The sequence below is a fragment of the Sylvia atricapilla genome, chromosome 4, assembly GCF_009819655.1.
Source record: "Sylvia atricapilla isolate bSylAtr1 chromosome 4, bSylAtr1.pri, whole genome shotgun sequence".
Classification (NCBI taxonomy): Eukaryota; Metazoa; Chordata; class Aves; order Passeriformes; family Sylviidae; genus Sylvia; species Sylvia atricapilla.
The window spans coordinates 56,724,741-56,746,948 of NC_089143.1; the positions used below are offsets into that span (position 1 = coordinate 56,724,741).

Below are 22,208 nucleotides of genomic sequence, written 5' to 3' on the forward strand. Positions count from 1 at the left end.
TGGATGTTCCCCATGTGTCAGGATCCCATTGCTAAGGTTCTTAGAAATGCCTCTGCCTGAATTAAGGTGCAAGCGACACCAAATGCCAGTGACAATAGTATGGGCTTTATTTGATAGTAAATATGAGAGAGAAAGAAATGGAAAATAGGTGGGGGAGACAGAAAGAGAGTAACAGGGACAAAACAGGAAAATATCACCATCTGTGGGTTCCAACGATGCTCCACTTATAATTTTTAATTTTTTATAATAATTTATAAATTATTTATAATTTATACTTATTTATAATGAGCAAAATTTTATAGTAATGTTTGAGGTATGAACTGTTTTAGTCTCTGACACCATGTTGTCTGCAAAAACTGGATTTGTAACCTCACTAACAACGAGCCAATAATTACTCAAGAGAGACATTATCCATTTCAGATTGCAAAAACCTGGTGCTCCAGGACATTCAACAGATCAAGCGCTCCAACTCTCAGAACTTTCTACTATTTAAACATTTTAGCAAACAAAAGGATTAGTGTTCATTAGTTACAAGTCACACTTAGTCGGTATTCCCTCTCCTCACGCTGATTGATGCCCTGCTCGGTGTCCCTCCTTTGGGCCCGGTGGGTTTTCGGGCCGCTGCTCTGTCATCGCTCGGGATCTGTCCCTGCCGGAATTCCCTGTCACCCACCCGCAGCCGAGTTCGGCACAATCACTGAGTTCTCTTCATTTGTTTCTGCCGTGTCTCGGAGCCCTGCCCGCTGTCCCTGAGGGCCCTAAATCCTGCATCCTTTGTGCGCTGTGCCCAGCGCCACATCCCGGGCCTTGGGAACTGCCCCTGGGGACATGGAAACCCGCCCAGCCCCAAACCTGAACACCACAATTTACCAAAAAGTCATTTGTTTGGGACACCTGGACTTCACCTAGAGCTTATTGGCAGCTGTCTGTTTCATGGATGAAGCCTCCTTTCTCAAGCACTCGTAAGAAGACCTCACATACCCCACTCCTGGCCACACCCGGGCCGTCCGGGCGGCGCGGGGTTCCCGGTTATCCGCGGCTGTTCCCGGATTTCGGGATTCCCGGCGGGTGTCGCTCCCGCCCCCTCAGCGCAGCCGGCCGCGCACAGCGCCCCCTGGCGGCGGCGTTGGCCCCACAAGCCCCGCCCCCGTTCCCCCCGCGGGCGGGGCCCGGCCGCAGCGCTCTCGCGAGAGCGGCGCGCCGTGCGCGGCCCGGCAGCTCGGGCCGGGTGGCTCCGCCGGGGCCGCCATGGCGGCGGGGGACGTGGAGTCCTCGCTGGAGCTCAGCCTGACGGGCTCCGGGGCGCTGCCCGGCGCGCTGCCCCCCGCCCGCTCGCGCATCTTCAAGATCATCGTCATCGGGGACTCCAACGTGGGCAAGACGTGCCTCACCTACCGCTTCTGCGCCGGCCGCTTTCCGCAGCGCACCGAGGCCACCATCGGCGTGGACTTCCGCGAGCGGGCCGTCACCATCGACGGCGAGCGCATCAAGGTACCTCGGGGCCCGGCCCGGGCGGAGGGGGCGGCGGGCGGAGGGGCAGCCTGGTACGGTGCTCCAGCGGCCGGGACAGCGGGATGCCGCCTGTCACCGCCGTAGCCCGGAGGGGCCCTTCGGTGGGGTCGCGTCGCCAGCAGCCGCGGCTGTGTCTGCCCTGAAACTGGTCCGCTGCTTGGTCTGGCTCTCGTTGGAAAGGTTGTCACGGTATGGTTTCTGTGATGGTGAACTCATCCCTACCGTAGGCCAAACCTTCTTGCGTCTTCTGTCAAGTGTTGATCAGTCATTTGTCATTACAGTGGGCTTCTATACAGGTCTCTTAGCAGTAGTATAGATTTACTTGTCCCTGTTGTCAGCAGCGTGTTGCCTCTGAGAAATTCTGCTGCTTTGTTCGTCGGACATCACAGTTGCTTTAACCTTCTAAGCTACACACCCACGTAGGTGCCACTGTTACCATAGTTTTGCTTTAAAAATATTAGGAAATTGGATATTGTTAAGGATTGAGCGTTTCAACTTCTGGCTTTTAGGATTCTCTTAAGTTTGCTGTGTGATGATCGAAAGCATCATGTGCAGAATACTCTGTAACAGTTTACAAATGCAGTTTGTTTTCTAACGTGGTTTTAAGCAGAATTCCCGCCTGCTTCTGTGTTTGTTTCTATGAGGAAAGCTATTTCTGTTACAGTTTGTTTCTATGAGGAAAGCTCAGCTGTGCAGGAAGAGGAAGTCAACAGTAGTCTTGTGCTTGTACTTGGGCCTTTATCATCATCAGGTGTTATAATTGCAGCTTAGGGTTCCGTAGCTGAAAGCTATAGTTTTTCCTTGCTTATTATCTATGATTAAAGAAATGGTGAGGCTATATAAGAATAGGAGAGCCAATGTGCTTTCTTGCTCTTGTGGGATTTTTATGTCACATACCTTTTTTCAACTAAAAAGGAAAGGTGAATAGAAGATTTTGTTGTCAGTTTCTTTGGGTGGTGGGTTTTTGTTGTTGGTTTTTTGTTTGTTTTTGTTGGGTTTTTGTTTTGTTTTTTTTGTAAAACCACCGACTAGAACTTCTCTGACAGCTGAAATTCTGCACTCCTTTGTACATTGCTGTCCATGACAGGAGAGACCTCCTGAGGGACATTGTCTTGTCAGCACCATCTTACTCACTGGCATTTTCCTCACCTCTGAATGATGCCTGACCTTAGTTGGAGAGAAGTGAAGCACATAGATCCGCAGCTCTGAGATGCTTCACACAGGTTATTGTGCCATTCTGTTATATAGGGATTGTAGATTGTTTTGCCACATTTTTGAGAACAGTATCTCAAAAATTGACCGGTTCTGGTTGAGGAAGTTGGAGAAGTGAAGGAGGCTCTTCAGAGACACATTGTTTTGTGCAAGTTCTGTTCCAGCGTTAAAGGAATAAATTTGATCATTATGGCCAGGACCCTAGTTCTTGGTGGGCGTGTTGTCAACGTGTCTTAACTGATTTGGGGTGGTTTGGGCAACTTCTCTCACTCCTCTTCGCCTTTCTCACGTGTAGCAGTCAGCTCCAGCAATTCCAGTTGAACCAGGAGAGAGGAGCTCTGGTGAACTAAATTACTGTAGTCCTTGCTGTGCCCTGAAGGGAATTTTTCCTCTTGCATGGAAGTAGGTTATGAAGTAGTGTCTTCTCCCTTCCCCCAGCCAGCTGGATGATTCTTTCTTGTGCTGCTACAGCAGTGACTGTTTCCTTCACAGCTGGAAAAGTGCTGTGTCACTGGCAGGAACACAAGCACAGTTCTTCTCGCCGAGGGTCTCTCACACAGCAATTGTGTAGAATTCCAAGACACAGGAACAAGTATATTCCTTGTACAGTGGGCTGACAGGTTCGTATCAAACACTGATACCTAAATGTGAGGAGTAAATTTAAACTTTCAGCAAACGGATTTGCTGCCTACTAAATTTTTCTCTTCCTCAATTGATCTAAGCATTGAAAATTGAAGAAAACAATGATGTCACTCTTCACTGACCTACATAAAAAGAGCAAAATGCAAATGAAATTCAAAGAAGAAAATCTGAACGTCGTGTTCTGTACCTTTGAGCTATTCCAAATGTTTTTTTCCCATGTCTTTTTAAAGGAGACATAGCATCAAGGCCAGTTAAGTTTTTACCAGTGTGTTATAAACCACACATACAAGTGAGTCCTTGTTTAGAAAAGAGCCTTCTTGGGTCCACAGAATAGAATCCGAAGGTGGGATGTGATAGCTGAGTCAGTGAATTTAATATTTTTTATACCATTTGTCTTTCCTGGGGAATATGACCAAGTGATTCTGTACAGTTTTATTAGCTGAATTGTGCTGTTAAACCAACCAATCAAACTAAGTATTTTAAAGGGCTGTTATAAAAACTGGTGGTGCCCTGAAGATGGGTTTTTCTGGACTAACAGTGAAATAGTAATCTTAGTGTTACTCCATCAGTGCACACCCATTAACATGATCGTTTTCAGTGTTGTTTTTCAGAAGAGGAAGTATTTGGGCTGAGAGTCAGAAATGGAACCATTTCCTCAAGTTGGCCTTGAATGAGGAAAAAAAGGAACTAGAAATGTGCAGTTTTCAACACTGGGAAAGGGTTTACCTCTCAGTGCAAACGACTCCGTTGATAATGCCCTTCAAGCTTGAATGCTGCATGTAAATGAAATTTTGGAAGAACTGTAGTTTAAGCTTCGCTTGCAAGTTATGTAAACCTTTAATTTAATTTCCCCACCTTTACCCAAGGCTGGCAATACTCTTTCAGATCTCTGCTTGACTGAAGCATGACAGTTTTCTGCTTTGTGAATAAGTTGGGGAGAGAACTGTAAGCTTACGGCTGCCTGTGAAAATTAACTCCCTCCCTAAATTAATTTGATACAGCATTTTCCAAGATTTATCTATACTGATTCCTTAACATAATATTGTCTATACCTAGCATTGCTTTAGTCTGGGCTTCTTTTTCTTCTAGTTTCTCAAATTCATGAACATTTTCTCCAAGTCTCCTGACTTTAGGATGTTTTATAAGTGCACAGAACTGGAAGTATGTCTGACCTGGTGTGTGACAGACTCTTACCCAGACTGAGGTGCCTGTTTCAGTCAATTGTGTAGGCTCATGGAGATGCTGTCAGTTGTGTGCAGAGTGTAATACCATTGGCAAAAAGGGGGGATTTAACTCTATAAATGAGACAGAATTCATGGGATCAGAGCCAGGGCAACTTGCCTTGCTTTTCCTAACAAGCTTAATGACCCTTCCAGAAGCAGCACAGGGGTTTTTCTAAGTGTCTGGATCAAAAGCTGCAGAGAACTGGCCTAGGCTACAAAAGCCAAGCTGCTCTGATGTTCTCATGCAAATTCTCAGTTCCCCTGATGCAAACAGTAGCTGCCATTTCCACCTGCTCTAGTCTGAGGTTTTTTGAGGATGGATGGCCAGGGTTGAGCATAATGTTGAAGAAAAAGTCACATCATCTGAAACATCTCTTCCTTCCTCTTTTTTCTTCAGTCTGTCACATGACTGATTCATTACATCCTGTGGTTGACTTGTGTATCTGGATTGTCATCCGTTTTAATAATTTCCAGCCTGATGAGCCCTGTGCTTAAAGAAAAACTCCTTATTGTCAGTCACTGTTATCAAGACTTTGCATCTGCTTCTATTCAGTTTCACAGTATTTCCACTGTTGTAGCTTTCAAAACAATTTTATGTGATACTCTAGTCCCTCTGTCCATTCTGTCCATGATGCATCCTTTTGCTCTCAGCAGATTTCCCTTGTACTTGGGCTTCCTTTTTTCTGATATAAAAAGTCACTGGTTAGAGTGGTAAACGAGACAACGTTCAAGATATTTGCAGTTTCTAAAGACGTTTTACTGAAACATTTGGATCAATATAGATTATCATAGACTCCAGGCTTCCATTACATTACACAGGATGATCAATATATTTAAATTTCTGTTTGCTGTTGCTTACATCTGCTGGTGCTACAGAGGTTGGTTTGGTTTGGTTTGGTTTGGTTTGGTTTGGTTTGGTTTGGTTTGGTTTGTTTCAATCTGGACCCCAGAAATTTGAAAGCATTTCAGTTCTTCCGAATGTCTTCCTATTCTGACTAAGCTTCTAGCACCTATGTTCAATCTGGTTTGGTCAGAATGGTGTGTACCTGGAAATGACAGTCACATGTTAAACTGACAGGAGGTTTAGACTTACTGTAATAAGTTAACCAAGACTCCGTGTTCTTCATGGGGGAAAAGCCAATTCTTCATTCACATCACTTATTTTATACAGTTTTCACAGACTTCGTGTGCAGCACCTATTGGCTAGTAGTTTTCTTACTACTTCACTGTTTGGTCAGAAGGTGATTTGTGTGTATAAATTCAGCTTGTTTACATTTTGCCTTTATGGGTTCCCATGGAAAAGATCTTATTGTTTACACAGATGCACTTTTCAACCCAAGAATAGGTGGTTGTGTTAAGGAACCTGTCATACCAAGATTATTTTTGCATAGGAACTTGCAAATTGCTTAAAACTACACTTAGAAGAGATGTCAGGCTAACTGTTAATTTAATAGAACAGGCCTGATTTTATGAGGCCTTTCTTTTATAATTCATCTCCCTGTCACAACATCCCTCCCTTTTTAATTAATTTTAAAAGCTCATATGTTTGATGTTTAAACAATTAGCATCTTATTAAGGCTATTACAGGTTATCTATGAAATGCAGGACAAGATGCATCAAAAACTGATTACAGTTAACAAAACTTATTAAATCAAATCATGTCACTGACACAGGGTCTCGCAGCATGAGAAAAATAAAAAGAATGTCCAGTGTCTCTGGGGGAAATTGAGATAAATGACCATTGTTTTAAAGTCCAAATAGCTGAGACTCAGGAGTAAGTCCATCTGCTGGAAATGTTGATCTGTGACATCACAGAATGTCTTTTTGGGAGCCTGGAACAGGGAATAACTGAAGGAGGTTAGTAGGAACACTGTACCATGATGGTGATAAAAGGCTTTTGTTGGCAAGTTTCCTCTGTCTGTCTCCAGACACAGCCCTGCTCTGGCACTCCTGCTTTTGCTCTGATTACAAAGGCTGGCTGATGGTGAAGTCATTTCTCTTCTCGTTTTTTCAGAGGTCATTGTTATCTGATCAAATGAACAGATGACTACTTTTAACCTGTTGATGATAAAAACACATGCCTATCTTCTCTTTAAGTTTATGAATCAAGTAAGGCTTTGCTGTTGTACACTCAATTGAGATTTAATGATCTTTTTTTCCAGATTGTAATGTAAATGTTGCATTATTCAAAATTGTGTTCAATATTGTATTTTGTGTAATTCATCTGGCAAATTTGTTAACGTTCTTGTTAAATCAGACTATGTTGAAATCTTTGACAGGTAATCAGGCACTGCATTTACTGCTTTCCGTCTCCCCAGCAACTGTAAAACTGTAAAAAATTAGAATTCACTCAGAAAACAAAATTAACTTTAAAAAGCCTGTATCAACACGTTTTCAAAGCATAAAACACAGTACGTAAAGCTTCATTAGGCAGAGGCGGTCAGAGCGCTCTCGGCGCTGGGGCAGAGCGGCTGTGCTGCCCGCGGGGAAACGAGAGGAGGGCAAAGAGAGAGAAACCTCCGGCGCCGCAGCCCGCAGGGAAAGGGCCCGACACAGGCCGCCGTGCCGTGCCCACGGGGATCCGCAGGGATGGGATCCCGAACTCGGCCCTGCCCGGGAGCGGCGGGAGCCGTGCGGAGCCTCCCGGGGCTGCCGCGTCCCCGGAGCCCTGGGCTGTGGGGAGGAGCCGGGAACAGGAATAGGGAATGGCCCTGGGCTGTGGGGAGGAGCCGTGAGCCGGGAATGAGGGAACGGCCCCGGAGCCCTGGGCTGTGGGGAGGAGCCGTGAGCCGGGAATGGGGGAACGCCATTGGAGCCCTGGGCTGTGCGGAGGAGCCGTGAGCCGGGAATGGCTCTGCACTGCCCGCGCGTTCCCTGTGGATGTGGAACGGAGCGGGGCCCGGCGGTTCCCGGACAATAAAACTCACGGCCGCGGCCGCCCGGGGCGCTGTGTCCCGCCGGAACCATTTCGCGGGGACACCGCGCTCGGGTTCCGGCTCCGGTCCCCGCCGGGCTCGGGCTGAGGCGGTTCCGGCAGCGGGAGTTCGCCCGCGGGGCCGCGCGGATCGTAGCGCGGGTTTGAGCTCCGCTCTGCGCCTCGCCCCGCGGCCCCGCACCGTCCCGGTCACACACTCCGCGGAGCGGCTCCTCCGCCGCGTCTAACTCCCGCCGCGGGCCGCGTGAGTGCCCCGCCCGCGGATCGGCGCGTAAAGTCATACTACGCCCCGCGGTGCGCAATTCCCATACTACGCGCCGCGGCGCGTAATTTCATACTTCGCAGTGCGTATTTTGGGGTGCGCAAATTACGCGGCACGTATTTTCATACTACGATTTGCGTATTTTGGGGTGCGCAAATTACGCGGCACGTATTTTCATACTACGCATTGCGTATTTTGGGGTGCGCAAATTACGCGGCGCGTATTTCTATACTACGCAGTGCGTATTTTGGGGTGCGCAAATTACGCGGCGCGTATTTTCATACTACGATTTGCGTATTTTGGGGTGCGCAAATTACGCGGCACGTATTTTCATACTACGCATTGCGTATTTTGGGGTGCGCAAATTACGCGGCGCGTATTTTTATACTACGCATTGCGTGTTTTGGGGTGCGCAAATTGCGCGGCACGTATTTTCAAATTACGCGGCGCGTATTTCCCGCCCGGCGCGGCTCTCCGCTCTCCCGCTGTCTCCCCGCCCCGTCCCGGTGGCCGCTGGGCGCTTTGCGCTCCCGGCTCCCGCCCCCTGCCCGGCGCCTTCCCGGGCGCTCTGCCGCTTCCCTGCTGCTCCTCTCTTGGCGTCCGGATCGGTTTCCCTGTCTCGGGGCGTTCCGCGGCCCCGCTCTCCGCTCCCCGCTCCCCGCCCCGCTCCCGCGGCCTCGGTTTCCCTGTTTGTCTCTGTTCCCGGGCTCCGTTCGGCGGCCCCGGCTCTCCCCGCTCGGTCCCGCCCCCGCTCCGTGTCTCGGTGTGTTCGGGGCCGGAGCCGCGGCCGGAGCCTTTCCCTGCTCTGTGTATTCGCCGCTGGAATCCCGGCTCGCCGGTTGCGGCTCTGTGCATTCCGCCTCTGGGAGCCGCCCCGGCCCCGCCGCCTTTCCCGCGGCAGCCTCTGCCGAGCCTCCCGGGATCGCCCCGGGCCCTCAGCTGCGGGAATAAGGCAGCCGAGACTCCGTTTTCTTCATGCGGGAAAAGCGAATTCTTTACTCACATCAATGCTTTTATACAGTTTTCACAAACCTCGTGTGCAGCACCTACTGGCTGGTAGCTTTCTTACTACCTCACTGTTTGGGCAGAAGGTGATTTGTGTGTGTGAAAAACCGGCTAAGATTCAGGTGGTTCACGTTTTTCCTGGAACAGATCTTACTGTTTACACAGATGCACTTACTTTTCAGCCCAGCAATAGGTGGTTGTGTTAAGGAGCCTTTCATACCAAGATTGGTTTTGCATGGGAACTTGCAAATTGCTTAACTACACTTCATGGGAAGATCTCCCTGCTAAACTTTGTCCAAGGTAACCATATGGTCCACGCCAAGATCATAAATTTCAAGCTTTTGTCGTTAAAAATCCTCTCTCCGAGGGGAGTTGGACCCTGACAACAGTTTTGGGTAAAAGTTAGTATTTTACCTCCTGCACAGTCATTGCCCTAAAGCTACACTGGGGTAAAATCTTGAAAGGATTCCCTACAGCCCTGAACTTTGTCACTCTCCCTCCCAAGACTGCAGGAGTTCCAGAAATTACACAAAGGAGGCTTCCATTTAATCACCTCCTTAAATGAAGCACCTTAAATGGGAGCTTGGCCTTACTAACAAGCAGCACTTTCCCTCTTCCCTCGCTGGCTCCCACAAATTCCCAGGTGCCTTCAGGAGAATTTATTCGAAGGACCAGACATCCCAGGAAAATCCAAGGCAGCTGGGAAGTTGTGTGAAAGCCCAAAATGCTGATTTTTCCCAGCATTGCTCCAGTGTTGCCATCTAGTGCTGTGAAAGGATATGCAAGGAAAATGAAATCCAAAGGGGTTTATTCATTACCCTGGTTCTGTAGGAAAACTTCAACCTGCAACCTGGTTCTGTAGGAAAACTCATATACACTCAAGAGCTACTCCCAGAGATTTTTTAACAGCATACCCAAAGCCCCAGGGATAGAAAGAAATCCATCAAGTCCAGGAACAGCTCTCCTCCAAATTCCCAAGACAAGGAGCTGGATCTCCCCTTGTTATTGTTAATTAACATTAATAGTTTGTCTCCACACCTAAAGTTGAAAATAAAATGTAGAACCTTCACCAGTGTGCTGTGGATTTAGTTCCTCAGTGATAAGTGACTGAAAAACTACTGGAAATTCACGATACTCACTTTCAATCTGATTCTGGAATTCTGGAAAATAGACACAGTCCTAGAAAACAGCCTGGTTTTCCATGGCAAGGCCGTTGGGAGCTGCTGGAGTATTTCCATCTGTCACCCACCTTTAAATACAAAAAGAGAGAAGGTAGAGCCTGTTATTTCCACACATTTGCCTAGGCGCATCAAAACCCCTCCGTGATTTTATCTAGAGGATGCAAACAACCTTTTGGGGGGTTTTTTGGATATAGAAAGTCAGAAGGAGAAAAATCTTGCTGTCACCTCTCATGCCCTAAGTCATGATAAAGCAGTAAATGTTTATCACTAAAAACAGCAAAGAGAGGTTGAGGAGGTGGATTTGCCAACCAGTGTTTTACACTATTATAAAATGAAACTTCTCCTTGCAGAAGTTAGGAATTAGTAATGAAAATGTTAAATGTGACAAATGCTCAGTTGGCTGTGAGAGGCTCAGTTTCCTGGGAGCTCAGTTCCACTCGGATCAGGGCACAAAGAGTTCTGGTATTACTCACTTAAAAACTTCTTCAGGCAGCTCAGCAGTTCCTCATTATCCATGTGGTATCCACTCTTTTTCCACCCCTCCCTCAGCTGCTGCAGTGCTGTCCCAGTTCCCTTCCCAGAGGACAGCCCCATCTTCTAGAGATGGTGGCCACGGATGGGGAAGAATTCCTGTGTTTTTTTCAAAAGCTCTTCCTCTCCTTCCTACTTGAGGAGCTCCAAGATCAGGGTGTTAGCTTCCCTAGACTAGAAGAAAAAAAGGGGGAAAAGAGAGAGTTCAGTATGAAAGAGCAAAACCAGCTCCAAGTGTGCTCAGCATTGTGCTATTCCCATTACTCCTTGTCAGGCAAGGCCTTGGACAATCTGGGAGTATGGAAGCAAGGAGCTCTCCTGCCTCAGAGGTGTTAAAATGGAGCCTTGCAGGCTCTGGGAGAGCCTTGGAGACTCCCTGAATCCCAGGTGATGGCTGTCATCCTTATCCATCACCTTTCCTGTGGGAGACAGGCCTGGCCCCGGGGACTGGTCCTTGCCCCCAGGATCAGGTGCTGCTCTGGAAGTGCAGAATTCACCTGGAAATCACCTCACTGTGCTGTGGAAGAACATCCCAGGTTGCCTAAGGAACAGTGGGCCTTGGGAAGAACACCAGGAATTGCACTGATTTTCCTTGCACAATTCAGAGCTGAATTTCACAGAAAAAAGCCAAATGGTCCTTGAGGTCCAGCTCCTGTTCCATATTGCAGTAGGACAGCACAGCAAAGTGCCAGTCCCAGGTAAGGCCACAAGAAACAGAACGTGACATTTTTCAGCCTGACTGACTTTTAAACCAGTCCAAAATTGCTACAGAGCACAGGATGCTCAGAACTGCCAAAATACAGTAGGTTTGTTTTGTAGAAATGTCTTAAAATGAATTCAGTTCACTGTGAAGCCCCAAATGAAGCAATCTGAACTCCACTCACATCCATCAGGAAGTCCTGGTATGGTCTAACTCCTGCCTATGCTTCACCAAGAGAAGGCCAAGGCTTTTTTCTTCCTTGGAGATTTTCAGCCTCAGGTCCAGGTTTGTGACATCATCCTTCCCCTTGAACAAGGATGTCAGGACACTCATGAGTTTTGGAGACAGATTTTGGATTTTTAGTGACTCTGGCAAATTCTTCTAAATTCCCATCAAGTGGTAGCCCTAAAACACACAAGAAGTGCAAAGAAGTGTTAATAAGAAAAGTGGGTGTTAGCACAGGATAAAAATAAAATATGATTTCTGTGTAAACCCAAGTTTGATCTCAATTTGCAACAAAATTCTGTCTGTGTAAGCTATAGGAGTAAGAAATCAAACTTCATTTCACTTTACCTATGTACTGGGAAATTTCCAGCTCATACGTAAGTTGAACCAAATGATTGACATTCTTCTTTCCACAAAGATTGTTTTTAAAGTTCCACCCAAATCCTTTCCTCTGATATTCCAGCCAAGCCTTTGGCATTTTCTTTAATTGCTTGCAGTGTATTAGGTTATTGATCTCCGGGTTTCTCTGCAATTCTTCTGTAAAATCTGCCAAATAAAGCCCCTGGGTGTCAGATAAGAAAACTGTTTCACTTACAATCATAAAATCATTTAGGTTGGGAAGGAAATATGACAACTACAACTCTTTTACATCACTGGTATCTTTTTGCATGTTCTTGAAACTTTATACAGTTTCTTTATCAAGGAAAGGCAAAACCTCTTACCTAAAGTATCTCAGGTTTCCCTAAATAATCTTGTATTCTCTCAGTTGCCTTCCCCACAAATCTGATTTCTTGTTTTTCAAGTCTTCATAGCCATTAAAGAAGTCATAGAGTGTCCCATCCAAGCCTGGAAAAAAAATGAAGAATCAGACTCTGAATTTACAGATGTGGCTGACACAAGGAAACACTCTCACTTGGAAATGAGAAGCTGTGTGTTTGACCTGGTCTGTCAGATCATCTCATGTATTTACACAGACCTTTGACACAGGGACAGAATTCACTGGCAAAACTCAAATGCACTGCTTCATCTACATAACTGTTTTTCAAATTTACCTAAAAGCATGGACAGTGAGATCTCTCCTCTCAGCATCCCTGTGCCAGTCATTGGTGAGTTCACCTCTGTGTGCTGTCCTCGGTGACAGCATCGATCCCGAGAGCAGTCACTCCAAAACTCTGTTCATGGAGCTGCAGATCCCACAGACATCGTGACTTCAACACAACATGAAATGAAATGCAATGAAATGCAAAAGCTGCTCGTTTTTTGGGTCCTGTGTCTGTGTACAGTGGGTGGACACATGCACAGCAATGTGTGCAGTGCTTTCACACAGAGTTGAGAAATAGGAACTTCTGAAAACAATCTTGACATTTGTTTTCTACTGAGCCTGCAGAAATCTTCCTGCAGGAGATAGACAAGAACAAGGCACAGGAAACAGAACTTGAGAGGAAATCAGCAGCAGGAAACATCAGCATCATGTGTAGGCAGCCAACATTATCTTTTCTGGTGATGACACAGCAGCATGAATGGGTGGGTTACAGGCATTAAAAATATGGTAATTACTTGAATTCTACAATGACTAATCAAAAAACCCACTCCAGGCTTTAAAGCAGGGTCTCATTTAAACTCTTGATGTGATACTTTAACAAATAAGGAGCAAATTTACTACTGGACATGCTGCACATCCACAGACAGGTAGAAAAGATCCAAAGAAATCCCAAACCAGCCCTGGCAGTGATGGTTCCATGTTTTTCTCCTTTGTCAGTGATCAGACGAGCCCCAGCTGCTGTGAACATTTCCTTCATCTCTGCTGGTGTGGCTGTGGTGGCAAAATGGAGTCTTGTGGTGACACCTCTCAGTAAATCCCTCCTGTCATTCTCAGCTCACAGTTCTTCTCCTCAGACAGTTCTGGGAAGGGAAGGAAAAGCAAACAGCAATAAACCCCTGACACAATCAGCCTTAACCTGCCTCCTCACAAATTAAGCTCCTAGATGAGCTTAATAAATACTCAGATTTGCAGGAAGCAGCAAACGACTCACAGCTTCATTCAAAATATGCTAATTGCTGGCACAGCTGAGCACCCACAGGTATTCCCCCTGTCGTTCTGAATTTTCTGCAGCTTCTCTGAGATCCTCTTGGCTGGTAGTTTTATTACTGCTTCATTGCTTGGTCAGAAGGTGACCTCTGTGTGTGTGCTGAGATTCAGCTTGTTTACATTTTCCCTGTTTGGGTTGTTAAGGAACCTGTCATACCAAGATTGTTTTTGCATGGGAACTTGCAAACTGCTTAACTACACTTAGAAGAGGTGTTGGGCTAACTGTTAATTTAATAGAGCAGGCCTGATTTTATGAGGCCTTTCTTTTATAATTCTTCTCCCTGTCATAACATCCCTCCCTTTTTAATTAATTTTTAAAAGCTCATATGTTCTGATGTTAAAACAATTTGCATCTTATTAAGGTTATTACTGGTTATCTATGAAATGCAGGACAAGATGCATCAAAAACTGATTACAATCAACAAAACTTATTAAATCCAATCATGTCACTGACACAGGTTTTTATCGGTTTTATTGGATTGGTTTTTGTAAAAATCTTTACTAATACAGGCTCCAGTAAACTTCCAGAAGTTTGCATTTTCTCTCAAGTTGGGTCATCCTTTCTCCTGGCCTCACTTGCGAGCAGCTCTGAAGCTGGGTGAATGCAACAGTTCCCTTCAGCACAGCCTTGTCAATACGATAAATTCAGAGCAGTAGATTTCTGTGATCACATCACTCTCCTCACTACAGGTAATTTGTGTTATTTTGTGTTACTTCATTATGTTGAGGAGTAAACCATCTTTTCCTCTCCTTCTCTTCCTGTTTCCAGATACAGCTCTGGGATACTGCGGGCCAGGAGCGCTTCAGGAAGAGCATGGTGCAGCACTACTACAGGAATGTCCATGCCGTGGTGTTTGTGTATGATATGACAAACATTGCCAGTTTCCAGAGCCTGCCCTCCTGGATAGAGGAATGCAAACAGCACCTGCTTGCCAACGATATCCCACGGATTCTGGTTGGAAATAAGTGTGACCTGAGAAATGCTATTCAGGTGCCCACGGACCTGGCCCAGAAGTTTGCTGACACTCACAGCATGCCATTGTTTGAAACCTCTGCCAAGAACCCCAATGACAATGACCATGTGGAGGCCATTTTCATGACACTGGCTCACAAGCTTAAAAGTCACAAGCCATTAATGCTTAGTCAACCCCCAGATCATGATGAAATACATATAAAGCCTGAACCAAAACCTATCACATCCTGCTGGTGTTAGGATTGTCACTGATCGCATTGTCACTGGCTGTCACCTTGTCTTGTTTGCGAGTGCTTCAAAATTATGGTCTTGGCAAAGTTCCAGGTTTTGGTAGCAATTATAGCAAATCTCTATGGCACTTTAATGTGTTTTTTTTTAAATTTTTCCTCATGTGGATGTGCCCGTCTTATGCTCTTGCACTTTGTAATTGTACTTTCTGAATTACTAAAATTTCACGATAAATATATGGGAACATACTCACTTTGTCAAGTTTTGACAAAGCAATTCTAGTTGAGCTCTTGCTGCCTGAGGTTGTTCTCATCATTTGTGGTAAGATTATAAATAGCAGGCCAGTTTACTTTTGGTTAGAATAAGGTAGGAGGAAGAGCCTTCTGTGACAACCAGGGAACTTGGGTTTTGGGTCAGCAAGTGAGGAAGATTCTTGGCATATGAAGGGATATTAGGTGACCTCTAGCAAGTTAGAAAGCAGGTAACCTTTTTATTATAAAAGCAAAAAAATACCCAGGTCTGTCAAAGTTTAGGCTGCCAGTGTCAGTGCAAATTGCTAGGTTTTGGCCTGTCTTCCCACTATGATCTTGGTCTGTTTCTTCATGGCAGTGGTAACAGAATTTACTAACTTCTCCCTACCTCTAGACAGTTATTTGATACTTAAAACTTCATTAATTTTTCATGATTAGCATGTGATATCAAACTATGTTATGTTAACCCATGTGGAAAGTACTGTAGCACAGGATTTGGGGTGAAATTGGGACTCTATCTGTCCATAAGTTTTCTGATCTTATTATTAAATTAATAAATTTTGAAATATAAAATAACTTTATATAATTACTAAAATAATCATATAAAATTAACTTATCTATTTCTGAAGGTGCTGTATTTGAGTTGAGTGTCTCAAGGTATGTAGAAACAGTTGAGTGAGTAAAAGATTGGGTGAATTTGGCAAAAGCATACTGGTTTTCAAAGATCAAGGTTTGCAGGGCTTTAAGAAATATATCATGAGTGCTTCTCAAATACCTTGAAAAGCCAACTTGATAACGTATTTCAGGAATGGAAATACTTAGGAATATGGTACTTTCTTAAAATATTTCCAAACACAGACTAAATTGGATCTGAAATACAGAGTAAATCTACCAAGTACATCATCTGTTGCAGATTCTTGAGCAAAAACCTGCATGTATAATCTTGTGACTGTATGTAGGGCACCCTTGGCATTACTAATGTGAGCTTCTAGGTGTTAGATGAGAGAAATTCTTCCTCTTGAACCACCTTTTTCTGTGTTCTCATAATTGAAACTGCTTTTTTTCAGGTCTAGCTGAAGATCTAGTTTCATCATAAGGTCAAGTTTCATAATAAAAATGGTGCTAAGTTGCACATAGTTGCATAAAGTGAAATGAAAGCCATAGAGTGCAATCTATGACTTCACACACCTGCCACGTCAAACTGTGGATTGTGACTTGGTTTTTGAAGTATAAATGAAGATTTTTTATTGGCCACGTGTAGCATGTGTTGCTTACTAGATACTAAATGGAAGGGCTAGTTCAGAAGCTGCCACCCACATTAGAAACAAATTACTGAAACAAGATAACTGTTATTATGTGAACTATTACAATTCTTAAGATGTAATTCCATTGCAACTTATACAGAAAAAAAATGCATTGACTTTTTTTCTAGATTTTAAAAAGAGCATTTAATTTGGTCTAATATGATTAAGATGTTTAAAAAGAATCTAAACAAAAGGTAATACTTTTTCCTGTATAAAGCTGCTTCAATTGTGACAGTATTTTTGCGTAGGAAACATTTGTAAAAGGGAGCTTTTGTATTCACTCTGAACCTTACATGACTAGAATTTACAGTTGTTTCAGAAACAATCACCTTTTTAACACTAGTGTCCTTAATGATTTCTTTAAGGAAAGGATTGATCTTAAATTGATATTTATACTATGGTAAGTGAATATGGTTTACAGTCCTGTTGGACAGATTGTTTTTCACTCATGTCCTTAATCCTTTTTCTGAGAAGGATCCTTCTTAATTTTTTTTAATACTAAATATGTCATCAAGTGTTTTGTTTTGTTTTTTTAATTAAAAAGTATCCCAGAGTTAAGAATTTTAAAGTCAGTCAGTCAGGTTGGGGGTTGGGGTAAGAAAAGTAGCTGCAGCGTTACTGTTAAATTTGATCTGAAACACCTGCACATCTGTTAAGTTCTATTTGAGTTATCACAACTTGTAAATAAGGGCTCTCATGTCATGAAAATCTTGTGGAAATGGTGTTCAAATGTGTGATTCCATGTTCAGCACATTAAAGCATGTTTTAATGGTTCTGCCACGAAGGCAGTGTGGTCAGTAGTGCAGGATTCAGTGTTGCTCCCTGGCTTTCAGTGGTGATGTTCTGCCCACAGAATGGATGTCAGAGTACTGAATACTTCGTGTGTGTATTTCCACTTGACCAGACTGTAAAGTTGGCTTCTTTTGTATGTGTTGGGGGCAGCAAGGTACAATCCCAGAAACCTAATAAACTGGCTTTGCCACAAACTGTTACCACTTGTTTTCAATGATTATAGTAGGAATTATAGTATAATGATATAGACTTACATTAATTATATAGAATTAGAGTATAATTCTGTATGGTTAAAAAAATGCTGTGAGGGAGTTAAAGGAGTTTCTAGTTTCTGTCTGGGTGACAATTTTTACAAAAAAACCCTGTTACAATACTTGGACTACTGTCAGTGCTTTCTTGCAATAACTCTGGATGATTTTGAGGCGTCTGAAGCATGCACCTGATGGTTCAGAGGCATGTTCGTTCAGTATTTACTTCAGATTCCAGAAGAAGTGCAAGTGATACAACAGTTATAAAAATAGCAAATACTGACCCTTGGATGTAAGCCTCTAAAGGAATCTGCTCCATTACTTTTCCTCTAGTCTTACCTTGTTCAAAAATAAAACCTCTTTAACTTCATAAACTTGTTGAAAGTCATATTCCTTGTCCCCTCTGTGAGTATTTCCACTTCCATCAGAATGTATAATTCTGATAGTATTTTTTTTCCAGAGTCCTACTTTTGATATTGCTTAACACTGCAATTCCTAGATAAATGTAGAGCCATGTGTTATTTAAAAGCAATAGTAATGGTACTTTTTAATGTAGTAGTCTGGGTTTTCTGTGCAAATCAACACAACACCGACACGTAATCTTAAATCTAAAGTCATAAATAACATTAGAACTGTCGTTATTTTAGGACTCACAGAAAAATCTCACTGTTCTGAGGATGTGGGATGTTTTTCTCCTTCCTCTGTTGATGCAGGGTGCCCAAAGGAGGCCTCATTTATCCAGCTGAATGGTGCCATCAGTGAGGGCTGTGATGAGGAGGCTTTGAGAGAGGAAGAATGGCTGCTGGTTTCCAGGGGTGTTCTGGGATTCCCTGGGTCTGTGCAGCCTCCCACCTGCAAAACAGAAGAACGTGCTGAAGGCAGCTCCTTGTAGTTCTGGAAGCTACCCCAGAGCTCAAAGGAAGGCAAGTAAGAGCTGCTGGTCATCCAGGGACATTCCCTGAGGTGCACAATCCTTGGGAGGATGTTATTGACAGTATTGTTTTCTGTTGCTGAATCATCACTGCTTAATGTGAATCACAAATTACTGAATCCTTAGCTAATCATTTGAAATGAATGGAAAACAAATTTCCCAGCAATGCCAGTGATCATTAAAAAAAAACCAACCCCAAAACAGAGCATAATCCATAATCCTCTCCCTGGCCTGCCTTTAACAAATACGCTGCTCTTGCTGGGATGAAGTTCTTCCCTCTGAGGGTGGTGAGGCACTGGCACACATTGCCCAGAGCACTGTGGATGTCCCATCCCCAGAAGTGTTCAAGGCCAGGCTGAGCGAAGCTCTGGGCATAAGAAAACTAAGAGTCATAAGACCCTGGTCTCAGCTCAGTACTTCCTTTTCTATTATTTTACTGTTTGCACTGCCCTTTTGGAAAGGTCACAGGCAGAAAAACAGGCTGGGGTGAGGCAGTATGCTAAACTCCCTCTTCCTGAAAATTAGTGATTTACTGCTAAAAACATCACACTGGGCCTCTAAATCAGGAGTCATAAAGCAGAAGCTGCATTTGCAAACCATTTCTCCTTCCCAAAGCCTGGTCATTCCCATATCCTTCACACCCACTCCTGTACAGGGAAACACTGGAAATGCTCAGGGGGCTTTGAGGTGCTCCTTGCCCTTCACAGTCCTCTGTCCCTCGGACCTTTCTCCAGTTAAGGAAGGGCAGAGAAAGAGGAAAAGACTAAACCTACCCTAAAATACATGAAACAGCTTTTCTATTTACTTCAAGGTATTTTTAACACTCCTAAATTAGAGAGTGAAGGGCTTCTGGCTGCAGCACCCAAAGATTCAGCTGTAGATTAAGAAAAGCATGTGCTAATCAGAGAGTGTTTTCAAGTTCCTGTGCATCCTCATGACTGCCTCGGGGTGCTAGCTTCAATTCTGAGCTAATATCTGAGTCACTGTGTTGCTGCAGTAAAAAAGCACAAATGCTGGCAGCTCTCGTCTTTTGCCTCAAGGCTCACAGTGCTTTTGTCAAAATGCACCTGACCTGAAAGAGCTGATTCCAATACTTTCTTCTGTCATTAAACAGGTATAGTTCATTTATATGCATGATAGGGTAAATAAAGGTATGTAAGACATATTCTCTATATATATCTAAAGTGATGGCCAGAAAACATGAATATTCACATCACCATAGGCATAGATACTTTTGCATCATAATGCAACACTTGGAATTCCACACAGAACTCCCCCAACTCATTTTGATGTGTGGTACATGACACTGGTTCTAGCATCTGCTTTAAGGCTCCAGCTCTCAGGGTTTATGGGTGAAGAACTGTTGAATGAAGCAAAAACTTGGGTCAGTCGGGGTTGGGAGGCTGCCTGCATCAGACAAAATCAGAAACACAGAAGCAACTGCTATAAGATAGGTTTAGAGCAAATAATTTGGGAACTGAAAACACCATCTGTCATCCTGAATCAGTCTTATGGTTTTTGGGTGAGGGGCAAGGGCTTAGCAACATTTGCATGTTTGTATTGTTCCATCATAAACTTAACATATACAGCAACTAATATTGGCTAAAAAAGAAAGTGGTGAGTGTACTTAAAATAATGTAATGGGCAGAAGCCAGAGGATGGAACATAAACTGTGAAACAAAGTCGTTTTAAATTAAGATAACATTAATGTCAAGTCAATGAAAGAGGACACACATTTCTGTAACTTTGAAGCTGTAACTACAAAAAGAAAAAGGGAGGGAAAAGAAAAGAGCCATTATTGCAGCAGCTCAGAAAGTGCAAGTGAAACTGCAGTTTGATAATATGCTTGGGTTAGATTGACCTGAAGAGATGCAGGATAGAGCAGTTCCTGTTTTTATGGAGAAGCTGCTAGGGAAGGCTGGGAAATGCTGTTTGCTTTGATGGGCTTCTCTCCTGAAATTAGAGGTAAGTTCAACAACTTTTCCTGATACATACATACTCTTAGTGCTGGAGAATCATGGAATCACATCTGAGTTTGGAAGGGACCTACAAGGATCAATGATTGGACTCGATGATCCTAAAGGTCCTTTCCAATCTAAAAAAGTCTGTGGTTCTATGATCCTACAAAACAAGAAATCACACAGCCTGACTCCAAAAAGTGCATGTTGGGCTTCTTAGATTAGGTGGGGGTTCTACTGAGTATAAGGGGAAAAAAACCCCAAAAGCCAAGAAAGGGAATATTCCTCCTCTCAGCTGCAGGCAAATACCACTTTCTGTTTTCAGAACATATCTGTATTTTGATTCATTAGTACCACTCCTGTCCTTCCCAGCTCTTTTAAGACTCTCCTCTGTAGCCTGCCTTTCCCTAGCAGTCAGCAGCATGCTTAATGAGCAAGATCTATGTATTCCCCACTCAAAACATTTTAGGCCAGCTCATCTACCTATAGTGAAGTTTAACTTCAATTTCCAACTAGGTGCTGAAACACGTGTGCTGTGGAGATACAGAGCTGTGACTGGATCCCCTGGTTTCTCACTGCCTTTGGCCAGCAAAGGGGAAAGACACTTGTGCCCAGCAAAGACTGCCCTGACCCTGAGCACCAGCAGCACAGGGCAGGAACTGCACAAAACATACATCTGTGAAAAACAAAAAATCAGATATAAATAAACAAGAAATATATTTTAAAAAACATATTAAAAATCCCAAGCTGGCTCATTATCAAAGAAGTGCCTGAAAGGGTTCCCTGATCTTCACCATGATGAAGATCCCTCTTTCCCTCCTCCCCTGCGCCTCCTGCACCTTCTGTTGGGGAAATGACTTCAAAAAATCCTTTGCCCTTAGTTGAACATTAACTTCCAGAATCAGCTTCCTTGATTAACCTTCTGATTGTGCAGGGTGATTATCTCTGGCCCTGCTAATGGAGAGGCTTTCCTTTTATCCACCCGGGCGTTTTGTGTGCCCTGTTCTGTGCCTCAGGGAATCGGGCACTGTTTGTCTCAGCCTACTCGAGGTAAAGAGGTGTGGTTGTCCAGAGAGCCACGACACTCAGAGCGCTTCAATAAAACTTCAGAAGGCTTTAAGTATCAGCACCTTGTTATCTCGAAGTCTCTCATACCTTTTCTCTTGCAATCCCACGGGCAGCTCCACGCAGATCTCGGCTCTTTCTCTCCTCTCTTCCTTCTGCAGTTCCAGCTCGTTCCTTCCTGTCCCCAGCACAGCCACCTACGCTTTCTGTCCCTCGGACAACACCTTACCCTTTCTGTCCCTCACACGACCCCCTGCCCCTTCCTCCTCACAGCAGACTCCAACCAAACCCAACCAGGTCACTCACTCTATCACACCCCTGGCTGTGAGGGCAATTATCCCGCTCTTGGATAATTTACACAACTGCAATATATCAAGGGCAAGATTTGCCTTCAGCACCATCTCTATCTGTCTCCCCACAAAGATTTTTTTTTTTTAATGTAAATGCCTTGTCTTTGATTTAATACAAGCGATGCTGACACAAGGCGAGCACAAAATGCTTGGGATCCGTGATGGGGGGTCCATAACTCCACCTGACTTCCACCAGTGAAAGCTGGGGGTGACACAAGCCATGGAATATCCCTGGAGATGCAGGCAGATGGGAAGGTTCCTGTACCTCGCACACAGGAACACGATCTAAATATAGCACTGGAAACGGCAGGCAGGAATATATTTTCTGCAACGCTAACCAAGGAGGTGTAACATTAAACTGATAATCACTTTCCACCAATTTCCATTCTGCAGCTGTCACTTTTTCTGTAAACCTCCACTTTTGTGGAAAGAACTGTTGAAATCCTGTGTCTGTGAGTGATCTGCAATAGTTGCACCACTGGAAGGACTGTGTAGGAAATAAGCCAGCTTATGGCTGCTGATAAATGCTCACAGTAAAAGCAAAATGTCCCGTCCAAGCAGCAGTCACATGCTGTTGAATTGTGCTCAGTA

The 22,208-nt window shown here is 44.3% G+C and overlaps 1 protein-coding gene and 1 pseudogene across 1 annotated transcript; one reads left to right on the top strand and one right to left on the bottom strand.

The window, feature by feature from the left end:
* Positions 1-1,200: 1,200 nt before the first annotated feature.
* On the top strand, positions 1,201-17,265 carry RAB33B (RAB33B, member RAS oncogene family). The gene is made up of 2 exons (XM_066317966.1): positions 1,201-1,491; positions 14,287-17,265. Exons 1-2 carry the CDS (start codon positions 1,249-1,251, stop codon positions 14,728-14,730), a joined length of 687 nt encoding a protein of 228 aa, XP_066174063.1. The 5' UTR covers positions 1,201-1,248; the 3' UTR covers positions 14,731-17,265.
* Positions 10,213-12,278, bottom strand: LOC136360602 (CCA tRNA nucleotidyltransferase 1, mitochondrial-like; annotated as a pseudogene).
* Positions 17,266-22,208: the final 4,943 nt, after the last annotated feature.

Coding starts and splice junctions, on each gene's coding strand:
- RAB33B (XM_066317966.1), top strand. CDS start 1,249: ATGGCGGCGGGGGACGTGGAGTCCTCGCTGGAGCTCAGCCTGACGGGC. Junction 1,492..14,286: donor TCGACGGCGAGCGCATCAAG/GTACCTCGGGGC, acceptor TCCTGTTTCCAG/ATACAGCTCTGGGATACTGC.